Source organism: Rhinatrema bivittatum, chromosome 8 (assembly GCF_901001135.1).
Source record: "Rhinatrema bivittatum chromosome 8, aRhiBiv1.1, whole genome shotgun sequence".
NCBI lineage: Eukaryota > Metazoa > Chordata > Amphibia > Gymnophiona > Rhinatrematidae > Rhinatrema > Rhinatrema bivittatum.
Window position 1 is genome coordinate 110,977,020 of NC_042622.1, and position 22,062 is coordinate 110,999,081.

The 22,062-nt window shown below is 43.5% G+C and overlaps 1 protein-coding gene across 4 annotated transcripts in view; it reads left to right on the forward strand.

The window, feature by feature from the left end:
• SCAI (suppressor of cancer cell invasion) overlaps nucleotides 1-22,062 on the forward strand; it is a 340,491-nt gene that overhangs the window by 159,036 nt on the left and 159,393 nt on the right. For all 4 annotated transcript variants that reach the window (XR_003858238.1, XM_029612831.1, XM_029612830.1 and 1 more), the window contains exon 2: nucleotides 3,638-3,769. Coding sequence is in view for 3 of the 4 variants with exons in the window: in XM_029612831.1 (XP_029468691.1) it covers nucleotides 3,663-3,769 (107 nt within the window). In the remaining variant the exon portion in view is untranslated. The remainder of the gene's footprint in view (nucleotides 1-3,637; nucleotides 3,770-22,062) is intronic.

A 22,062-nucleotide genomic window follows, 5' to 3' on the forward strand; every position in this document is an offset into this window, starting at 1 on the left:
GTGTTTCTCTTACCTGGTTCAACTCTCAGTGCATCATATAATTCTATTGGGAATCTCACCATCATTTCTGTCCCAGGAGGGAAGTCATCCACAGCATCTGAACCTCCTTCATCTCAACCTTATAGCACGGAGATTCTTAGGTAGTGCCAATGGAGAGATTAACAAAGTGGAGTATATTTTGATTTCTACAAGAAAACCATCAACCAGAAGATCATGTGCTTTTAAGTGGAAAAGATTTCTCAACTAGTGTCAGTCTTCATATTATAAACTCTTCTGTTTGCCACCTCATTGATCTTTTTTGTTACCTGTTCTCCTTATCCTCTAAATATGAGCTATTCTGACTTAGAAGTGCCCTTCCCTGCCCACGCCATTGTGGCTTACCATCCCTACATAGATGGAAAGCCATTCTCTGATCATCCGTTGGTCTCAAAGTTCATAAATGGATTATTGCATACTAAACTCCCAGTTTCCAAATCAGCAGTCCTGTGGGATCTCAGCGTGGTCTATGCACAAATGATGAATCATCCATTTGAACCGTTGGATTCTGTAATGTTGAGATTCCTCACTTGGAAGTTGATATTTCTAGTGGCAGTCATGTCAGCAAGAAGAGTAAGTGAGTTTCAAGCCCTAGTCTTGTACTCTTCTCTATCTGCAATATTATGCACCCACCCAAAATTTCTTCTGAAAGTTGTGTCCACTTTTCATATAAATCAAGCCGTTGTCTTACTGACTTTTTTCCCCCTAAGCCGCATGCCCACAGGGTGAGAAAGTCTTCATACCTTGGATTGTAGGAGGGCTATAGCTTATTACCTGCAAAGGACTCTAACACATAGTCAGGCTTCCCACCTTTTTGTCTCCTATGACTCCAACAGAATGGGGCAAGTAGTAGCTAAATGTACTCTGTCCAGTTGGTTAGTGGACTGCATTGCACATTATTATTTCCTGGCTGGTCTCCAGATTTCAAGTTCAGGCCTGGCTGGTCTTCCCATCAAGTGCAGGCCATGGTAATCTCTGTGGTTTATCTAAACACTATATCTATTGAAGATCTCTGCAAGGCTGCAACTTGGTCATTTGAGCACACCAAGTACCACTACTGTCTGGACAACATTTCAAGGAGCGCTAGTAAATTTGGACAAGCAGTCGTGCATAACATATTCTTCCAGTAATCCATTCTTCACAGAGGGAATCATGTTGCTTGCTCAGTGCAGCCCTCAGCTTGGGACGCCCCATGTATCATGGCTAATTCAGCTCTGCTTATCAATGGAGAAAACAAGTTTACTTATCAGAAAGAGAGATCTCTGTAGACAGCAGGATGAATTAGTCATGCTTAATTCCTGCCCTCCTCCTTGGAGAATCAACTACATAGCTAAAGATAAGCTCTAAACATGGACTAAGGGGATCAAAAGGCACCGCATGCATGGCTCACATATGCTGAGTAGAACAGAACTCTACTGAGCTCAGAGTGATATATTTGGCATTCACCCATGTTGCATTGCAAATTAAGAACATAAGACATGCCATACTGGGTCAGACCAAGGGTCCATCAAGCCCAGCATCCTGTTTCCAACAGTGGCTAATCCAGGCCATAAGAATCTGGCAAGTATCCAAAAACTAAGTCTATTCCATGTTACTGTTGCTAGTAATAGCAGTGGCTATTTTCTAAGTCAACTTAATTAAGAGCAGGTAATGGACTTCTCCTCCAAGAATTTATCCAATCCTTTTTTAAACACAGCTATACTAACTGCACTAACCACATCCTCTGGCAACAAATTCCAGAGTTTAATTGTGCATTGAGTGAAAAAAAACTTTCTCCGATTAGTTTTAAATGTGCCACATTCTAACTTCATGGAGTGCCCCCTAGTCTTTCAGTTATCTGAAAGAGTAAATAACCAATTCACATCTATCCGTTCTAGACGTCTCATGATTTTAAACACCTCTATCGTGTCCCCCCTCAGCCGTCTCTTCTCCAAGCTGAAAAGTCCTAACCTCTTTAGTCTTTCCTCATAGGGGATCTTTTCCATTTCCCTTATCATTTCGGTCACCCTTCTCTGTACCTTCTCCATCGCAATTATATCTTTTTTGAGATGCGGCGACCAGAATTGTACACAGTATTCAAGATGCGGTCCCACCATGGAGCAATACAGAGGCATTATGACATTTTCCATTTTATTCACCATTCCCTTTCTAATAATTCCCAACATTCTGTTTGCTTTTTTGACTGCCGCAGCACACTGAACCAACGATTTCAATGTGTTATCCACTATGATACCTAGATCTCTTTCTTGGGTTGTAGCACCTAATATGGAACCTAACATTGTGTAACTATAGCATGGGTTATTTTTCCCTATATGCATCACCTTGCACTTATCCACATTAAATTTCATCTGCCATTTCGATGCCCAATTTTCCAGTCTCACAAGGTCTTCCAGCAATTTATCACAATCTGCTTGTGATTTAACTACTCTGAACAATTTTGTATCATCTGCAAATTTGATTACCTCACTCGTCGTATTTCTTTCCAGATCATTTATAAATATATTGAAAAGTAAGGGTCCCAATACAGATCCCTGAGGCACTCCACTGCCCACTCCCTTCCTCTGAGAAAATTGTCCATTTAATCCTACACTCTGTTTCCTGTCCTGTAGCCAGTTTGTAATCCACGTTGTGTACAGAGACCCGTGTTTACTGTAAGAAAACTCACTTTCTTTTTCAGAGGGAATGGAACAGCTCCCCTATGAGGAAAGGCTGAAGAAGTTGGGGCTGTTCAGCTTGGAGAAGAGACGGCTGAGGGGGGATATGATATGATAGAGGTCTTTAAGATCATGAGAGATCTTGAATGAGTAGATGTGAATTGTTTTTTTTTACACTTTCAGATAATAGAAGGACCAGGGGGCATTCCATGAAATTAGCAAGTAGCACATTTAAGACTAATCAGAGAAAATTCTTTTTCACTCAACGCACAATAAAGCTCTGGAATTTGTTGCCAGAGGATGTGGTTAGTGCATTTAGTGTAGCTGGGTTCAAAAAATGTTTGGACAAGTTCTTGGAGGAGAAGTCCATTAACTGCTATTACTCAAGTTTACTTGGGGAATAGCCATTGCTATTAATTGCATCAGTATCTTGGGATCTTCTTGGTGTTTGGGTACTTGCCAGGTTCTTGTGACCTGGTTTGGCCTCTTGGAAACAGGATGCTGGGCTTGATGGACCCTTGGTCTGACCCAGCATGGCAATTTCTTATGTTCTTATGAGGTTCCTCTTCAAAAATGTGCCTAAAGTACATGTCCTAAAAGTGCCTGCATACTTTTCACCAATTCAGGCTGTTTGAAAATATCAGTGATCTTTTAAAGTAATTTTAAATATGAGCTATTCTGACTTAGAAGTGCCCTTCCCTGCCTACGCCAGGAGAGAAGAAATATATTTTATTTTAGGAGCTATATAGGTTTATTCCCCAGAAATGTTAGAGACACAAAGTGCTCTGCAAATTATAATACTATTAATACAGAAAAGACTAGAAGGTTTTTAGATATCACAATGCTTATATTCTGTTTACCCTCCTGTCTGTCTTGCAGTTCAGCCTTTATAAACCAGGCTTGTTCTTCACAAACCGTTAACAGAGAGGTCTCTTCCGTTCTTGCAGGACTGAGCCGGTCGTAGGAGAAGCGATGTCATCTGGAGGAGTTGAGGATGATATTCCTCAGAGTGAGAGGAAGACTGTGACAGATTTCTGCTATCTGCTGGATAAATCTAAACAGCTCTTCAATGGCTTGAGGTCAGTGGAATTGTGATAGACCAGTGGAGAGGGCAGCTTTGGGACTAGACAGCACATGCTGGTTTAGAGTACAGGAAAGCTGTGTGTGTAATAAAAGGGGTTATAAGCGACTTGTTGCACTGAACCCTCATTTTCTGCATTAGAAGGCAATTGCTAGCTTGACAAAATAAACGCTTGTGCTACTGAATTCTTAAAGAACCTGTAAAAGGTTAAATGTATCATGCTTTTGCAGTCACAGCTGCTGAAATGAGCCAAACGTACAGCCATTTGCAGCTGGAAAGCACATTTGGTGTACTTTTTATTAATTACTCACTGGTGTTATTAATCAGGTTCACACTGAGCCATTCCGCGAGAAAGAATGAAAGCTTCAAGCCAGCCTTTAATGAGATGAGTGCATTTTTTAATCCTGATTTGGATTTTGGAGAGCAGTGCTTCAGCCGAGTCGGCTCAAAACCTGGGTCTAGCTGGAAATGCTCTCCAAAATATAGTACTATTCAGTCTCATTTGCAAAAAACAGTTTTGATAAATCAATGTCAGAGATGATTTTGGTTATTTTTATTTTTTTGAAAGAACTTTGAAAATGTTCTCTGGACTTTCGGAACCTGCCCCACCTTTTTCTCTGGTGTGTTCCTTATCCATAATTATGGAGAAAATAACTTTGCAAAAAGTAGCAGTATTTTTATTTTTATTTTTTCAGACTTCACCTGTACTATGTCCATTATGCATGTGATATATTTGCATGCACTACAGGAAGTCTTTGACTTCCAGTGCTTTGAATTACAATGATTCAGAGTTTGTATTTCTAAACTGACCCCCATTATCCAGCTTACAACACTTGTTTAGACTTTGACGCTCAAGCATATCACAACAGGCAAAAATTGGTGTACTGAGGATCATGAGGTCAGGAGAAGTGAAGTTAGTAGGAAGAGTTCTGGGGACTACTTTTCCTCAAAACAGTTTCAATGCAAATTCCTATAGGCATACCTTGCCACTTTTCTCTTCAAATAAAAAATAAGTAATGCTTTAAGATGCCTATGCCGCGCGCATGTTATAAAATCCAGGGTTGGCGCGTGCAAGGAGGTGCACACGTGCACCTTGCCCGCGCCGAGCCCTAGGGGAGGCCCGATGGCTTTCCCCATTCCATCCTTGGAGGGAACTTTTTTTTTTGTTCCTCCCCACCTTTCCCTCCCTTCCCCTATCTAACCCACCCCCTAGCCCTACCTAAATCACCTGCTGTGTTGGGGCACTCAGCCACACCCCTGAACCGTCACCACGCCCTCGGACATGCCCCGGATCGCAGCCACGCCCACACCCCACCCATTTTTGCAAGCCCTGGGACATACGTGCATACTGGGACTTGCGCGCGCCGTTGAGCCTATGCAAAATAGGCTCAGCTCGCGCAGAGGTGGGTTTAAGGGTTACGAGCGTAACATTCAAGCTTAGACACAATCTTTAATTAGAAATAAGGTGTCAATGATGATAAATGAGTGTTGAAAAATAGAATGGGCTCTGTGAATGTAAAGAAATTCTGTTTTAGACATGTTGAGGGATAATTTATTATAGTGTAGCCAAGTTTTGAAGGTGGACATACAAATTCAGAGATGTTCAAGAATGTCTTGCCAGGTAGTGTGAGTGTGAATGACAACTGTATTTTATCAGCATATATTTTATAGCAGTCATTGAGACTAGCCAAGATTTCGCAAATAGAGGCCAGATAAATGTCGCATAAAACTGATGATAGGGCGGATCCCTGAGGAACCCTGGTTTTAATCTGTGACCATTATGAACATTCATTCTTAATCTTGATTTGTTGCAAACGGATTTGAAGTTGAGGTAAACCAGTTTAAAATTAAACCAGCTATGCAAACAGTGCAGAAGTACTGCATGATTGACTGTGTTGAAAGCTGAAGATAAATCAAGAGACACAATGCTCATAGAGCACCTAAATCCAAACTGATGAGGATTGAGGAACTTGTTCTCCTCAATAAAATCCATTAATTGCTGCAATATAGCCGAATTCAGCAACCTTATGTTAACCTTTATATGTCTCTCTACTTAATTGTTTTTCGCTGATTATTTTCAGTACTCTCCAGTTGTATTCGTTTGAAATCTTTCCTTTCTTCCAACGCCCATGTTTTTGCTCCCTGTTTAATGTAACTTTATCTTCTATATAGTTGTTAATTGGTTTCCCCCTAGTTCTATTGTAAACCGGTACGATAAGACTTGGTCTTGAGCATCGGTATATTAAAAGAATTTAAATAAATAAATAAATAAACTTTTGAAAGGAAAGGCAGTGATGAAATAGGCCTCTAATTGTTGGGATCTATACTATAAAGATTTGTTTTTTTTAAACAAGAGACACACTATGGCTTTTTTAAGGCTGTCAGGAAATTGATCTTGATTCAAAGACATATTGATGATAGTAATAATGTTGGATAGAATAGCATCTTTGGCAGCTTTGAAAGGAGTGATAGTACAATTGTAAGATGGACAGTTAACATTGTTCATTCTGGCAATGATTTAGTTGACCAGTTGTTGAAGTACTAGAAAACAAGGACCAGCAAGGGACACCACTGTATTAAGATTGTCCAATAATAAATTGGTAAGGAGATGAGTAATGAGATCTATACATTTCATGTTATCTTTATGGCCACAGTGAAGTGAGAGTTGATGATTAGTGACAAAACATTGAAATTTAGAAAAACTGATTAGCGAATGGTCAGACCAAGGAACATTTTGAATTAAAATAGAATTGGAACAATATTCTCGAACAGTGTGCCCTAATCTATGAGTAGGATTAGCTGACTCCTGTTGCGTCTGTCAGTCTCAGACAGCTTGGACCCTTGTGCCTCACCTTTTTCTCCGCTCTCCCCGCTAGCCTTGGGAAGATGGCTACCGCCGCGTCTGCAAGCTGCATTCTCTGGCATCCCCGCCATGTTTCTCCTAAGGGCCTGCTAGGGTGTGCGCACTCACATCACCCATGTCTTTATCCACGTCATGGCGGGAACCTCGGGGGCGTCCCCCTCGAGTGACATCACGCCATCCCGGTCTTTAGCCTACGCTTGTTTGCTAGCTCGTTGCTAGCTCCGGTCTAAGCTACTCTGCCACTTGTCCGGTCTAAGCTACTCTTCCACTGTATGTGCTGCTGCTGGAAGCTCTCTCTACCCTTCGGGGTAATCTCTAACCTGGGTACCCACTCCTCTGGGGCCCTTTGCTTTCTTTCAGGTGCCTTACTGGGATCAGGTACTCACTCCTCGAGGGCCTGCTCTCCCTGCCTCTGTGCCTGTAACCATCTACTTCTGCCTGGTGGAATCGTCAACCTAACAGCTACTGCTGCATTTTGGAGGATTTGAAGCGGTTGGATGGTGCTTTTAGGTAAGCCCAGCAGCATGGAGTTACAGTAATCTATTTTTGATAGGATGAGGGCTTGTAATATGGTACGAAAATCATTGAGATGTAACAGAGGTTTGAGTTTTTTCAGCATGTGCAGTTTGAAGAAGCAGTCTTTCAGAGTATTATTGATAAATTTTTTGCAGTTAAGATGATTGTCAAGGGAGACGCAGAGGCTGCGTACGTGAGGAGGGAAGGTGATATTAGTGGCTGGAGCATTGTTCGCTGGTAGAGAAGGATTAATGTTGGGGGGTGAAATGAGGATGAGTTCTGTTTTAGCGGTATTGAGGGCGAGAAAGTTGTTAGATAGCAAGCTGCTGATGACAGGGCGGATTTCCAGGTTTCTATAGCTTTGTGTATTGAGTCTGTAACCGGAATCAGTATCTGCACATCATCCGCATATATAAAGTGTGGAAGGCCAAGTTTGGCAAGGAGATAGCAGAGGGGGAGGAGGTATATATTGAATAGGGAAGAGGATAGCGATGAGCCTTGGGGTACTCCTTGAGCTAGGGCAAGAGGTTTGGAAATGCAATTTCCAATTTGTACGCTAAATTGTCTCTCGGTCAGGTAGGAATGGAACCATTGAAGGGCTGAGCCTGAGATGCCAATGTCGGTGAGGCGTTCTAATAGAATATGATGGTTGACAGTATCAAATGTAGCGGATATATCAAGAAGAATTAGGATGTGTGAGAGACCTTTATAAAGGCCTTTTAGGATGTGGTTGGAGAGTGAAATGAGCAAGGTCTCAGTACTATGGTATTTGTGAAAGCCATATTGTGAAGGAGATAGGATGTTATGTTCGTCCATATAGTCTGAGAGCTGTCTGTTTATTGCTTTCTCAAAGATTTTTATGATCAGTGGCAGGTTGGAGATAGGTCGGAAGTTGGAAAGATCAGAGGGGTCCATGGAGGTTTTCCTTAAGATGGGTTTTACAATGGCATGTTTAAGGTTTTTGGAAATACTGCCAAGTATAATAGATTTGTTTATGATGTTCAAGATGGGTTTAGCGATAATCCTGGGGATGGAGAAGAGATTTTTTTGTGGGGATGGTATCTGATGGGTGCCGCGGTATATAAAAAACCCTTAAATACATAAATGAATGAATGAATAAATAAATATAGTTTTGTATACCCTGCAATATGCAACAAAATAAGGGATGCTTTCTTGTCTGCTTCCAGTAATCAATTTTGATAGGAACCACCAAAGTATTCATAGAATAAATTAACATTGTTTAAATTAAAGCCAGCCTTTAAAGTTCATTACTAATAAATTATAAATCTATAAATGGAAAGATTTTCCTCATACCAAGGGATGTCAAGTTGCTGGCTGCTGTTTGGGTGCATTTTTTCTTGCTTAGTAGAAGGAAATCAACAGGTGAAATCCATTTATTATTTTTGTCCTCCGGCTGAAGAAAATGTGCAAGTGTCCTCCAAAGCTTTACCTTGTGTCCTGTATTTGGGTATCTGGAAGGGGGAATTAACGTTTTCATACATGGTAAGGCTCTGTAATGTGCGCTGGGTCCAATGAAAGCCTTCACACTTTTTCATTTGTTCCTTTTTGTTAGGAAAAGGTGGGGAGAGTGTTCTGGGAACACCATTACTCCTTAGTGCGGTAAATGTTCTGAAGCATTCAACATCTAAGTGCTGTTTTGTTCGCTTCCATCCCAGCAGGATGCAGTGCATTAGGCTGCAGGTTTGTTTATGGTTTCTTCAGATCGAATGGGGGAGGGGAGCAAAAGTCTTTCTCCTCACCCAAACCTTTTGTAGGCTTAGAACAGAAATAGGCTCAGTCTTTCCTTCTGAAGTATCCAGACTCCTTGTGTTCTTTCTGTGTCTGCCTCTGCCTCTAAGAAAGAGAATATTAAAATATCCAAACCTGCCCTGCTTGTAAGCTCACTCCTCCCCTGCTCTCAAAATAATTTAGATTGCTTCCAGTATCCAGCAAGAGCTTCTTGCACTTCTGTAGAGAAAGAGAAAAAGGAGAGTAGGTTTGTTTAGATACATTCATAGGGGACAAGGAGGGCTCTTGTATGTGGCACCAAGGTTTGGGCCTCTGTTAGTGAACCTGTTTAGTTACCGTATTTTCCGGTATATAAGTCGCATCCCTCCATAAACATCAATTTTGCAGAAAACGTTTGTAGATAGGTCGCACCGGTAGATAAGACACACCTGTTTGTCCTCCGCTGGGCTCGCAGATTTGGCGTAGTCAGGAAGTGAGTCTGCCGAGTGTCGTGCGAGTACCGAACATGAGTGCACTGAGTCTAGTCTTCGTTGGTGGGGCAAGGATGCACCGGTGAGAGAGAGAAACCCAGTCAGCGGGGTATGGACACGCCAGTGAGAGAGAGAAACTTCGGTCGGTGGGACATGGATGCGCCTGTGAGAAAGAGACAGAGAGAACAAAAGCTGTATATGTCGCACCGGAGTTTAAGTCACGCCGATTAAATTTTAGAAAAAAAACCCACGACTTATACACTGGAAAATACGGTATTTGTATTTGCAGATAACTGAAGACTACCCAATTTATGGTACTAGAGCAGCCTATGGCCAGGTGCAGCGGATGACATATGATGAGGTCTGGTGCAAGGGTATTAGGTACCCTAGGTGAAACTTACAGCCTGTCCCTTCCCCACACACAATTATGCATTTATAATAATTTTACATGAAAAAGAACAAGTACAGTCTTCTGAGTTAAAAAAAAAAAAAAAAAATCCTTTATAACATATATATTATATGTACATGCATTGCTGTGGCAGCAATTTGAAAACCCTGCAGAAAAAAGTAAAAAGGGCACTTAGAATTGGTATTAGGCCTATTGTAAAATTTATTGGATGTGGGCTTGGCTTGCAGAAAACCTGAATAAACTGAATTACAAATACAAAATAGTAAACCTCCCAACCAAAACAGCATTAATTGCCAGTACTCAAATAGCCCTACCTCCTGAAAAAGCAATACTGCAAATATTACACCAGGCCCTAAAACACCAGTACACCTCCTATTAAGAAAATAGAACAATCCGAGCTGCTATATTTATCTACACAGAAACTAAAGGCTAGCAGAAAACCTTACCTTGATCACACATGCAGAACACAGACAGATCCTCACCAAATACAAAATACACCCCATAAAATATAAATAGAAACATGTAGATAAAAATTGAATTGGAAACCACAAGAAGCCAGATTATGTATACAGTGCAACAATGGAAAAACTGAAATCACCATTCCTCATAAAACAAAATAATTTATATTTTTTATCACTAGAGTAAAACCATACTAATAAAGAGAATAAATATTTCAAAACAGCTGGCGAATTGAACACCAGTGATTTAAAAGTCATACAAATTTTCCAAATAGCAAACTATTTAAAAACAGCAGACACATTAAACAGCATCCAATAATTAAAATTAATAAGATCACTTCCTCAATAAAATATATTGAACATAAAATTAATAAGGACAAAAAAATCCCCTGCTGTCCATATCTGAGATCTTTTGCTTTCCAGATGCTGTGAGATTGTCATGGATTAGCAAGGAGAGAGGACAGGAGTTATTGCTCACAAACTTTCTCCTATCTCTCTCATATATATATACACATATGCTTGCTCACTTAAACACACTCACAGACATGCCCTCTCTCTCATACATACACACACACACACACACACACACACACATGCTCTCTCTCTCTCACTCACAGTCCCTCCCCAGAAGCACAAGACCAACAGTAACAGCCTCCTCCTTCAGCCCCTGGGGCCCATGGTACTTTCTTTCTTTCTTTAGGCCTGCGTTGGCTGATTCTTTTCTGCCTTTTGCTCCTCCTGCCATGTTGCGATGGCATAATCTCTCCTTTCTGCTGCACGGGACCACACCATGGTGCTTTCTATTCTGGGCGGGAAGGAGAGGCCATGCCATTGCTGCCCCCAACTGATGGTGCTCTAGGCGGCTGCCTAGTGCTTCCATCAGCCCTGCATGTAACAAAGCAGTACTAGCTCCCACTTTCACCAAGTTCTGTTATTTGTGTGATGCTAATGGTCTACCTATTTCTGTGCAAGATTTGCATTTCTAGTGTGCCTGGCTGAAAGGGTTCACAATCAATGTCCGCACCTTTTGGAAGGTCGAGATTTTCATCCTATTTGCATGTAAGGGGTTTAATTTATTAATTTGTTATACTGCTTTCAGCAATAATGAAAGTGGGTCTTGGGCTAGGTTGAGGACTCTGGTTCTTAGTGGAAGCTGTGATTGAGAACTGCATATTTTCAGTAATGATTCTTTATTTTATTTATTTAAAAAACTTATATTCTGCTGAACCTCCATTCTCAGCAGATTTCAGCATACATACATAATTAAGCAATAACATAATGCAATGAAACAAACATAACTCACATCAGTTACTACAGGCTTTACATATTAACGGCAGTCTAAACCAGTGGCTCTCAACCTTTTTTTCTATCAGGATGCACCTAAGAGATGACACTCCACATGCGTGACACACTGAAGACGTAGCCATCATGGGATTAAATATAAACATATACTCTGCATCCACAGAAATCTTCTGCTTCCTAACAATGAGTGCAAAGCAGAACTAAGACATTCTCCTAGGACAAGCAGGATGGTAGTCCTCAAAAGTGGGTAACATTATCAGTCTCTTCTTTTCCACAGAGCTATTGTTTCACGGATGTGGAGCTCGGTGGTAATCTTGGCACGCAGGTCAGTGAACTTCAGGCTCTGGTTTCATATCCACCCTACATGAAGCTCTTCCATGATCGGGTGGTTCTCCGCACACATCCTAAGTTCCTACCAAAGGTGGTGACTGATTTCCATTTAAACCAGTCTATCGTCCTGCCCACCTTCTTTCCTAAGCCTCACTCACACCAGGGTGAACGGGCTCTGCACAGCCTAGATTGCAAAAGGGCCTTAGCCTTCTAGCTGGAGTGAACAGCAGGCCACAGGCAATCCAAGCAACTTTTTTTCTCACAGGACAAGCAGGATGGTAGTCCTCACAAATGGGTGACATCGAGGATGGAGCCCTGTACGGAAAACTTTTCTGTCAAAGTTTCAACAAGCTTTGACTGACACTGGCACACTGGGTGCACTGAGCATGCCCAGCCTGCAATTATCCCTGTGAGCCACAGGTGTCTCCCTCAGTCTTCTTTTTTCCGCTCTGCAGTCAGCATAGCGGTTGGAGCTCTGTGAGGATTTTTTTTAACTAATTACCTCATGGAAACACTTAACTTTTCACTTCAAAAAACACTTTTCCCTGCACAGGTCTCCCTCCGCGTACGTTTTTACGACGCTCGGTGAGTACTAATTCTTATTTTTCGGTCGGTTTCTGTCACTATCTTGAGGCTGTTAACTGACTGAAGCCTTCCCTTCCCCCATTTTTCAGTTAGCTTTAAACAGCTTGCGAGTATCTCTGTGACACTCTGCTTGCTTATGCTAGTGGGGTAGGGATTTTTTCCTTAACTTTAGGACCTCTGTAGCTTCAAGTCCTTCGTTCCCTGGTACCCTCACGCAGTCAATACCCTATCGCTACACCGGGACCCTCCTAAACCGCCCTGGGCTTTTATATGTCATCAGCGCCCCTCCCCCCACGGTGCCCTGATGCCTTTATCCATGTTTTTTGCTTTTCAGTGCTACCAGGCTTTTTCCTCCTACGCACTGTTTTTTTTCCTTGGGCTTCCTCGGTGCCGTCCCTACCCGGATGCATGCCATTGACGCACACGCTGTTAGTCACTGCCATGCATACTCGGGTCGCCGCCACCGCTGCCCGAGACACTTTTTAACGATCCCAGGGTCACTTCATCGATGCCATCGATGCCCCATCCTCCCCACCGATGTCCAGCCCTTTTCCATCGGTGGGCATCGGTGCCACATCGATTCGTCGGTGGGCATCGATGCCGGATGGTCCCCATCGGTGGACATCGGTGCCGGATGGTCCCCATTGATGGACATCGGTGCCGGATGGCTTGTCCGTCGATGGCATTGGTGCCGGATGGCCGTCCGTCGATGGCATCGGTGCCAGGTCCTTTTGCATCGATGGACACCGATGCCCAGGTGTTTCATCCATGGGCATCTATGTTAGAATGCATCCATCGAGGGCAGTCGATGCCAGGCTGCTCCCATCGGTGAAATTCGATGCCCAGGTGGGTCCCATCGGTGGGTATCCATGCCGGCTCGATTCCGTGGATGGGCGTTGATGCCAATGCCAGCCTTATGGCTGGCATCGATGCCCATGCCGATTCCAGGACTGGCGTTGATGCCGGGATGGAATTCATCGACTGGGAGATCCATGCCATCGATTCCATACGTGTCCATATCGATGCCACCGACACACGTGTCTGGGGCACCGATGCCATGTACACTTGGAAATCTGAGTCTGTCCAAATCGATACCGTCAACGTCTGTGGCCCTATAGTTGATGCCCGTGGCCATGCCACAAACGGCATAAATGCCCGCCTCCATGCATCGATGCCCTCGACACCTCCGTTTTCCTTCGGTGTCCTTGACGCCCTATTGATTCGACTTCGACTCAGTCGATGCCGGTATCTTTTTCAATAACGGCAATGTTTTTCGATTATTCGATTCCACATCGTTTCAAAGATACCTATGCCACTGCTGTCAGTGCCCGTCACTGTCATCATTCTCCTGGCCAGTCATCGACAATTTTTCATACCCATTTTGATGATATCCTCGAAGCCCCTTAGGTTGCCTTCAATATCGTCAATACCGACATAGCACCGCCACATAATACCCTCGCCTCCTCACATTGCTCCACGCTTTGGGTTCTTTTTTAAGCCCCGTATTAGCTTAAGACACTCCATTGTGTCAGGAGCAGAGCAGGCGTGCTAACAGTTCGTCATCGATCGCCTTCCAGGACGACGAGGGCTTCCATCTCGGCGCTGGGGAAAGACCGGGCCGAGCACCGTGGCACCCATCATCGCCGACATCGTGATCGTCCGCCGCTGACGCCATCCAGCACATCGGTGCCATCCTTCTCCAGGCTGGACAACGCTCGGGCAGAGCGACATCACCACTGCCATCAGCACTGTTCCTACAGTTTTGGCAGTCCTTGGTGATCCAGAACTTCCGGATCCAGGTCCGACAGCTTCTGCATTGGCGTCACGACACATCGAGCCGCTGGGACGAGGGAAGGGAACATGAGTTCCGTTAGGGCTCCTCTGTTCCTGGCGTGCCCCACCGTCAAGTGGTGTGGGACTATGGCCATCTGTTACACTTAGCAGTCTAAACGCCACTCACGCCTGGCCTGTCTCCTCTGTACCTGTGCCACCATACCGGGTTTCAGAGCGAGATGGACGTTTACGTCCCCGGCTTTACCCTCGAGGACTCCGGAGACCGTCGGAGTCAACAATCTTCACCGGCTCGTCTTGCGGCGATCCACGTCGGATGGTAAGTACCCGCTTCGGCGGCATTCCCATAGAGTTGTGTTCTCCCATTCGGACCGTGGTTCGAAAAGTTCTGGGTCATGTGCCTTTTAGAACTGTATTAGTGTCACATATCGCTATGTTAGCTATGTTAGCCACAATATCAGGAGAACCCCTCTATCTTCTTGGGATTGCAGCAGGGCTTCTTCTCTTGTCAGTAACAAGTCCCTGTGCCGACCAATGCTCTGACTCTTGGTTCCCTCCCAACCAAGGTCCAGCTGCATTGGCTGATCTGCTAAACATGAGATTCAGCAACCATTGCCCCATGTACAAGTCCACCTTGAGGCCTGGCCACAGGTCTCAGTGTCTCCTTGTACAGCATACAGAAATGCGGGTACCACTTACCGCTCACACACCTGCAGGAGCCTACATGATATCCTCCATTGGGACACCTCCTGGTCTCCCATCTGGTCAGATATCAGAGCGGCCACCCCACCTTGTACCAAAGTCCCGGTACACTCCCCCAGGCGCTACGAAGTGCAGAGGGGAGAAGGGAGGGGGGTTGGGGAGTTTTAATTGCACTATTCTTTCTTTTAACAGAAAATAGTTACTCTCCGCACATCCTGGACCTAAGAAAATCCAACTTTCTTTAGACGTCACAGGTACAATGCTCCATACTGCAGTAAGTACATTATTTTAATGTTTCTATGTGCTTTATGGTGAGTCAACATTACAACCCCAAGCTCTGCCGCTGGCACCAGCTTCGGTAAGTGAACTGTCTCTTGCATCACTGTTGGTGAATGCTGTTTTCTCTGCAGAGTGTAACATCATTCACTTTCCTTGCATAGACTACTGCTAACCACTTTCAGTACATGCAAGGAGCTCTCACTTTTTTCAGGACTCACTATACATTTACTAACTGGGATTACTGTCACTGCCATAAATCCCTTCTGTAACACTTCTGGACACCACAGTCTTAAGACCCTCTTGTCCAGCATGCGCACAGACATTCTGATACATTGTTATATGTCCCTGCGCATATTTTCCATAACCTCAGCCTTTCAACTTTTCATGGTTGGGCTATGGGGTTTCTTCCCACTATGCATTTTTCTCATAATTCAAAACTGCTATGGGTTATATTCAGTGACATTCTATACTCAATGGACCTAAGTGGTTTCATTGCTTTCGTCCCTGATTCTTATCCCAGTTCGAACTAGGACCTAGTCTCCTTCGACTCATGCTCGCAATTCCTTAGGGTTATAAAGTTTCTCCTGAAAGCTGTCAACCCATTATGCATCTATTGCACTCCAGCATAGTTTCTCATAAACTTCCTGGACGTTGCACCCATGAGTTATGCCCTTATGCCTTCCAATACTGCTTTTGCAACAATTCTTTGTGCATACAGACAGACAGCACAGGGACAATGTGCTTTCCAACTCATAAGCACGCATTACCTCTTAGCTGCTCTGCTAGACAGCTGCGCAGCTCTACCCTTGGCCCTTGTTCACTTCATGCGTCCTTGGGCCACATATCTAAGAGATTTAATGAATGCTCTATCAGACCTTCTCCACGTAGGTTCTATCCTCTCGAATGGTCTCAATTACATGTGTACAGGGCAAATCTTTTAACGCTGAGTTTAACTAAACTTTCCTCGGCGTCTGCATCATTCCATACGATGCACAGGTTCTGCTCCCTGCACATGTTTCCTATGCGTTCCCTTAGATGCCTTTTCTTCCATCAAAGGCCTCTTCAATATATCTCTTCTGCTGCCTCTCGTAGCCAGCATTCTTCTAATGTTGAACTGGGATGGGGTTCAGTATTCTTTTCCCCACTCCCTGACTGAGATCAGTATGCTTTCCCATACTTCTCAATCCATCATATCAGTAACCTTTTATTCTCTCACCAGTCAGTCCCAAATCATAGACTTACTGATGTTCTTAGGTTCTGGTTGCGTCACATAACCTTCTAAACATAAATCTTGCCGTTTAATATGGCAGGCTTTACCTCCTGACGCTAAAAAAAAAAAAAAAAAAAAAAAAAGAGGTATTACCCCTTTTACTTTTCCACCATTTTTTCTTACTCCCTCGGATTCTGTTCTCCAGACATCCTCCACATAGATACACCTTTCTCTTAGGAGGTGTATCGTTTTGGGAGTTGGGTTCCCGTTTTCGGTAATCCTCTCTGAGTCGGCTTACCATGGATTATCCACTGATCAAGCCGCCTCTATTTCTCTAATCACGGAATGAACATATATATTCTCCTTATAAGTCTCATACATTCTACGTTTGAGCCTTTCCATTCCTCTCTTCCACAGTTTGGCAAGGGAACTTCTTTCCCTCTTAATGTCATTCCTGCCAGCAGGGTCCGTGAGTTATGCACTCTTTCCATACTCACCTGACTCCGTTCCTCTGCCACTGAGTAGTTCTACGCATTCAACTTTCTATCCTTTTCAGGTAGATGTTGTATCTCCTTTCCTCAGGAAATACTCTATTAATTTTTCCTAACCTCTCTCTCTCGCCCTAGGGAGAGACTGGGTTTTCCACATTCCTGGACAGTAATGCTGCGCTTACATTCTATCTACATTGCACTGCATTCCATGTGAATTCCACTTGACTCTTTCCTTCATGCAAGGGTCAAGCTGCTACTTCCAGTGGCCACACAGACCTAATCCTTCTGATTAAGTGGTCTATATTTCCTTTCCTACCAACAAGCAGACATTTCACTACAACACTGTGGGTATCCACATACTGTTGTGTCCGTCTTAGCCTTAACAGCTTCCCTTTGGTTACTGCTGCTTGTACTTTTTTATCAGGTTGCAGCCTGGAGTCCTCTCCATACCTTCGCAGCCTATTATTGCTTACATTTGACTAGCCGGCATGCTCCATGTTTGGCCAGTCCGCCTACTCTTACTTTTTTCAATTCACTACCCAGCATCCTTCCACGAACCCATTATGGTGTTGCGGATGCCCTCCGTTCCCATTTCCACCTCAGTCGTTACGCCTTTGCGCATCTGCGGTGTATCTGGTGCATTCCCGGGCATCCTCAGCTCGGTACTCACCCATTTGTGAGGACTACCATCCTGCTTGTCCTGTGAGAAAGCAAATGTTGCTTACCTGATGTAACAGGTGTTCTCACAGGACAGCAGGATGTTAGTCCTCACGAAACCCACCCGCCACCCCGCGGAGTTGGGTCTGTATACTTTTATTTTAGTTTCGCTTGCGCTTTTTAGCTATAAGACGAGACTGAGGGAGACACCTGTGGCTCACAGGGATAATTGCAGGCTGGGCATGCTCAGTGCACCCAGTGTGCCAGTGTCAGTCAAAGCTTGTTGAAACTTTGACAGAAAAGTTTTCCGTACAGGGCTCCATCCTCGATGTCACCCATTTGTGAGGACTAACATCCTGCTGTCCTGTGAGAACACCTGTTACATCAGGTAAGCAACATTTGCTATCTGTTTTGACAAAATGTTTTATCTTTTTTGACAAAATTTTGTTAAAAAATACCATCCTAGAAGCACAGTCCAGATGTATTCCACACATTAAAAAAGGTGGAAAGAAGGCAAAATGATTACCGGCATGGATAAAAGGGGAGGTGAAAAGCTATTTTAGCCAAAAGATCTTCATTCAAAAATTGGAAGAAGGATCCAACAGAAGAAAATAGGATAATGCATAAGTAACACATTTCACAGAAACTAATAGAAGGTTACACCAAACTAAGAGTCCTTAGAAAACTGAAACCCTTACTAACTCTGAACAATTTCCGCACAGTTTTACAAGCAATGATATTCGCAAGCACAGACTACTGTAACTCCCTGCTATTAGGATTACCTCAAATTACCATTAGACCGCTACAAATACTACAAAATTCCGCTGCGAGAATACTGACAGGCAAGAAAAAAAGAGACCACATCACAGGAACACTTGCTGATCTACACTGGTTACCTATCGAACAAAGAATACAATACAAAGCACTGTGTATAATTCATAAACTAATCCATGATGAAAAGGCCGACTGGCTTAACACAACACTTCGAGTACCTGTACCACACAGAAAACTAAGATCAGCTAATAAAGCTCTACTAATTGTCCCCTCTGTTAAATCAGCGCGTCTTACTCAAGTAAGGGAGAGAGCCCTGTCGGTGGCTGGACCTGTTCTATAGAACTCCATGCCACTCGAACTTAGATTGCAAAGTATCCTGAAGCTATTTAAAACTAATCTAAAAACCTGGCTTTTCAAACAAGCTTTTTACAAAGACAAAGAGAAAAAGGAAAACAAGTATAGAAACATAGAAATGACGGCAGAAGAAGACAATACGGCCCATCCAGTCTGCCCAGCAAGCCACGCAGTTTATCCATTTATTTTATTTTTTTTTCCCACCCTTTTTCTCCCTCCCACCCATCACTATTGGCTTCCAGCACCCTCTGGCCCCAACTCCCACCCCTCCACCATGCAGAGAGCAGCGGCGTATCCGCATCCCAGTGAACATCCAGCTCAATCAGGGGTAGCAACCGCCGCAACAAGCAGGCCACACCCCTGCCCCATACTCTTACCCACCCCTGCTTTGTTTGTTTCTTGTTTCTGTTTTTTTTTTTGGAGATGGCAGCCCTCCGTGAAGGCGGAACACTAACCACTGGCCACTGGCATCCCGCTCTGTGAATGCCTCTGTGGCTACTGCCGCTCCGTGCAGTGTTTTGCTGCCTCCTCTTTATTTACGCCCACTAGACTTGATGGATCCACAGTGTTTATCCCACGCCCCTTTGAAGTCCTTCACAGTTTTAGACTTCACCACTTCCTCCGGAAGGGCATTCCAGGCATCCACCACCCTTTCCGGGAAGAAATACTTCCTGACATTGGTTCTTAGTCTTCCTCCCTGGAGCCTCAGCTCGTGACCTCTGGTTCTGCTGATTTTTTTCCGACGGAAAAAGTTTGTCGTTGTCTTTGGATCATTAAAGTTTTTTAAGTATCTGAAAGTCTGAATCATATCACCCCTGCTCCTCCTTTCCTCCAGGGTGTACATATTTAGATTCTTCAATCTCTCCTCGTATGTCATCCGATGAAGATCCTCCACCTTCCTGGTCGCCCTTCTCTGTACCGCTTCCATCTTGTCTTTGTCTCTTTGTAGATACGGTCTCCAGAACTGAACACAGTACTCCAGGTGAGGCCTCACCAAGGACCTGTACAAGGGAATAATCACTTCCCTTTTCTTACTCGATATTCCTCTCTCTATGCAGCCCAGCATTCTTCTGGCTTTTGCTATCGCCTTGTCGCATTGTTTCGCAGACTTCATATCATTAGACACTATCACCCCAAGGTCCCTCTCCTGCTCCGTGCACATCAGCCTTCCCCCCCCATCGAATACAGTTCATTCGGATTTCCACTCCCCATATGCATGACTTTGCACTTCTTGGCATTGAATCTCAGCTGCCATATCTTCGACCACTCTTCCAGTTTCCTTAGATCCCGTCTCATTCTCTCCACTCCTTCCGGCGTGTCCACTCTGTTGCAGATCTTAGTGTCATCCGCAAAAAGACAAACCTTACCTTCTATCCCGTCCGCAATGTCGCTCACAAAGATATTGAACAGGACCGGTCCCAACACCGATCCTTGCGGTACACCACTTAAAACCGTTCTCTCTTCAGAGAGAGTTCCATTTACCATCACACATTGTCTTCTGTCCGTCAACCAGTTTGCAATCCAGGCCACCACCTCGGCACTCACTCCTAAGCTTCTCGTTTTATTCACCAGTCTCCTGTGCGGAACCGTATCAAAAGCTTTGCTGAAATCCAAGTATATGACATCGAGCGCTCTTCCTTGATCCAATTCCTTGGTTACCCAGTCAAAAAAGTCAATCAGATTTGTCTGACAGGATCTTCCCCTGGTGAATCCATGTTGCCTCTGGTCCATCAATTCTCCGGACTGTAGATAGTTCACTATTCTCTCTTTCAGCAGTGACTCCATTACTTTTCCCACCACCGAAGTGAGGCTAACCGGTCTGTAGTTGCCAGCCTCCTCCCTGTTCCCACTCTTGTGAAGCGGGACCACCACTGCTCTTCTCCAATCTCTTGGTACCACTCCCGTTTCTAGGGATCTATTGAACAGGTCACACAGCGGACCCGCCAGAACATCTCTGAGCTCCCTCAGTATCCTTGGATGAATCCCATCAGGCCCCATGGCTTTGTCCACTTTCAGATTCTTTAGCTCTTCCCATACATTTTCTACTGAAAAATGATTTTCATCTATTCCACTTCCCTCCAGTTTCTTGTTGTGTAGAGATGGTCCTTCTCCAGGGTCTTCTTTAGTGAACACAGAGCTGAAGTATTCGTTTAATATTTCTGCCATTTCTTCGTCCCTCTCCACACATTGATCATTACCACCTTTCAATTTCACTATACCACTTTGGACCTTTCTCTTTTCGCTGATGTATCTGAAAAATGTTTTGTCACCATTTTTTATCTCCTTGGCAATCCTCTCTTCCGCTTGACTTCATGCCAACTTGATTAATTTCTTTGTCTCCCTCAGTTGAAACAAATATTCTTCTTTGTGCTCCTCCCTTTGGGATCTTTTATATTTCTTGAATGCTGTTCTTTTAGCTTTAATTTTGTCAGCTACCTCCTTTGAGAACCAGATAGGTTTCAATTTTCTTTTGCTTTTCTTTACATTTCTAACATATAGAGCAGTTGCCTTGGTGATTGCTCCTTTTAGATTGGTCCACTGCTGATCCACATCTCTCTCGTTCTCCCATCCTTTTAGTTCTTCCTCCAGTAATCTTCCTCCAGTAATCAGTTTCTTTTTTAAACATCACAAAATACATTTTAACACTAGACCTGAATCATTTTACCAGTTTTTCAACCAACATTTAAGCTTTATTCATCACATAGCTATATTATTAAAATTATGTTACCGTTCCATGTTGGCACATGTATAACTTGTAATCTATACCAATTAACCTTGAATATCCTTTTGTGCCTTTATGTAAACTGTTGTGATGGTGAAATAACTTAACGACGGTATAGAAAAGTTTTAAAATAAATAAATAAAATAAATAAGCGTTGGCAAGTTAAATGTAAGACATTGATAAGACAGACTAAGAGAGAATTTGAAAAGAAGTTTGCCGTAGAGACAAAAACTCACAGTAAAAACTTTTTTAAATATATCCGAAGCAGAAAGCCTGTGAGGGAGTCAGTTGGACCATTAGATGATTGAGGGGTTAAAGAGGCACTTAGAGAAGATAAGGCCATCGTGGAAAGATTAAATGATTTCTTTACATCAGTGTTTACCAAAGAGTATGTTGGGGAGATACCCATTAAAGAGAAGGTTTTCATGGGTAATATTCAGATGGACTGAACCAAATCATGGTGAACGTGGAAGATGTGGTAGGCCTGATTGATAAACTGAAGAGTAGTAAATCACCTGGACCGGATGGTATACACCCCAGAGTTCTAAAGGAACTAAAAAATGAAATTTCAGACCTATTAGTAAAAATTTGTAACCTATCATTAAAATCATCCATTGTACCTGAAGACT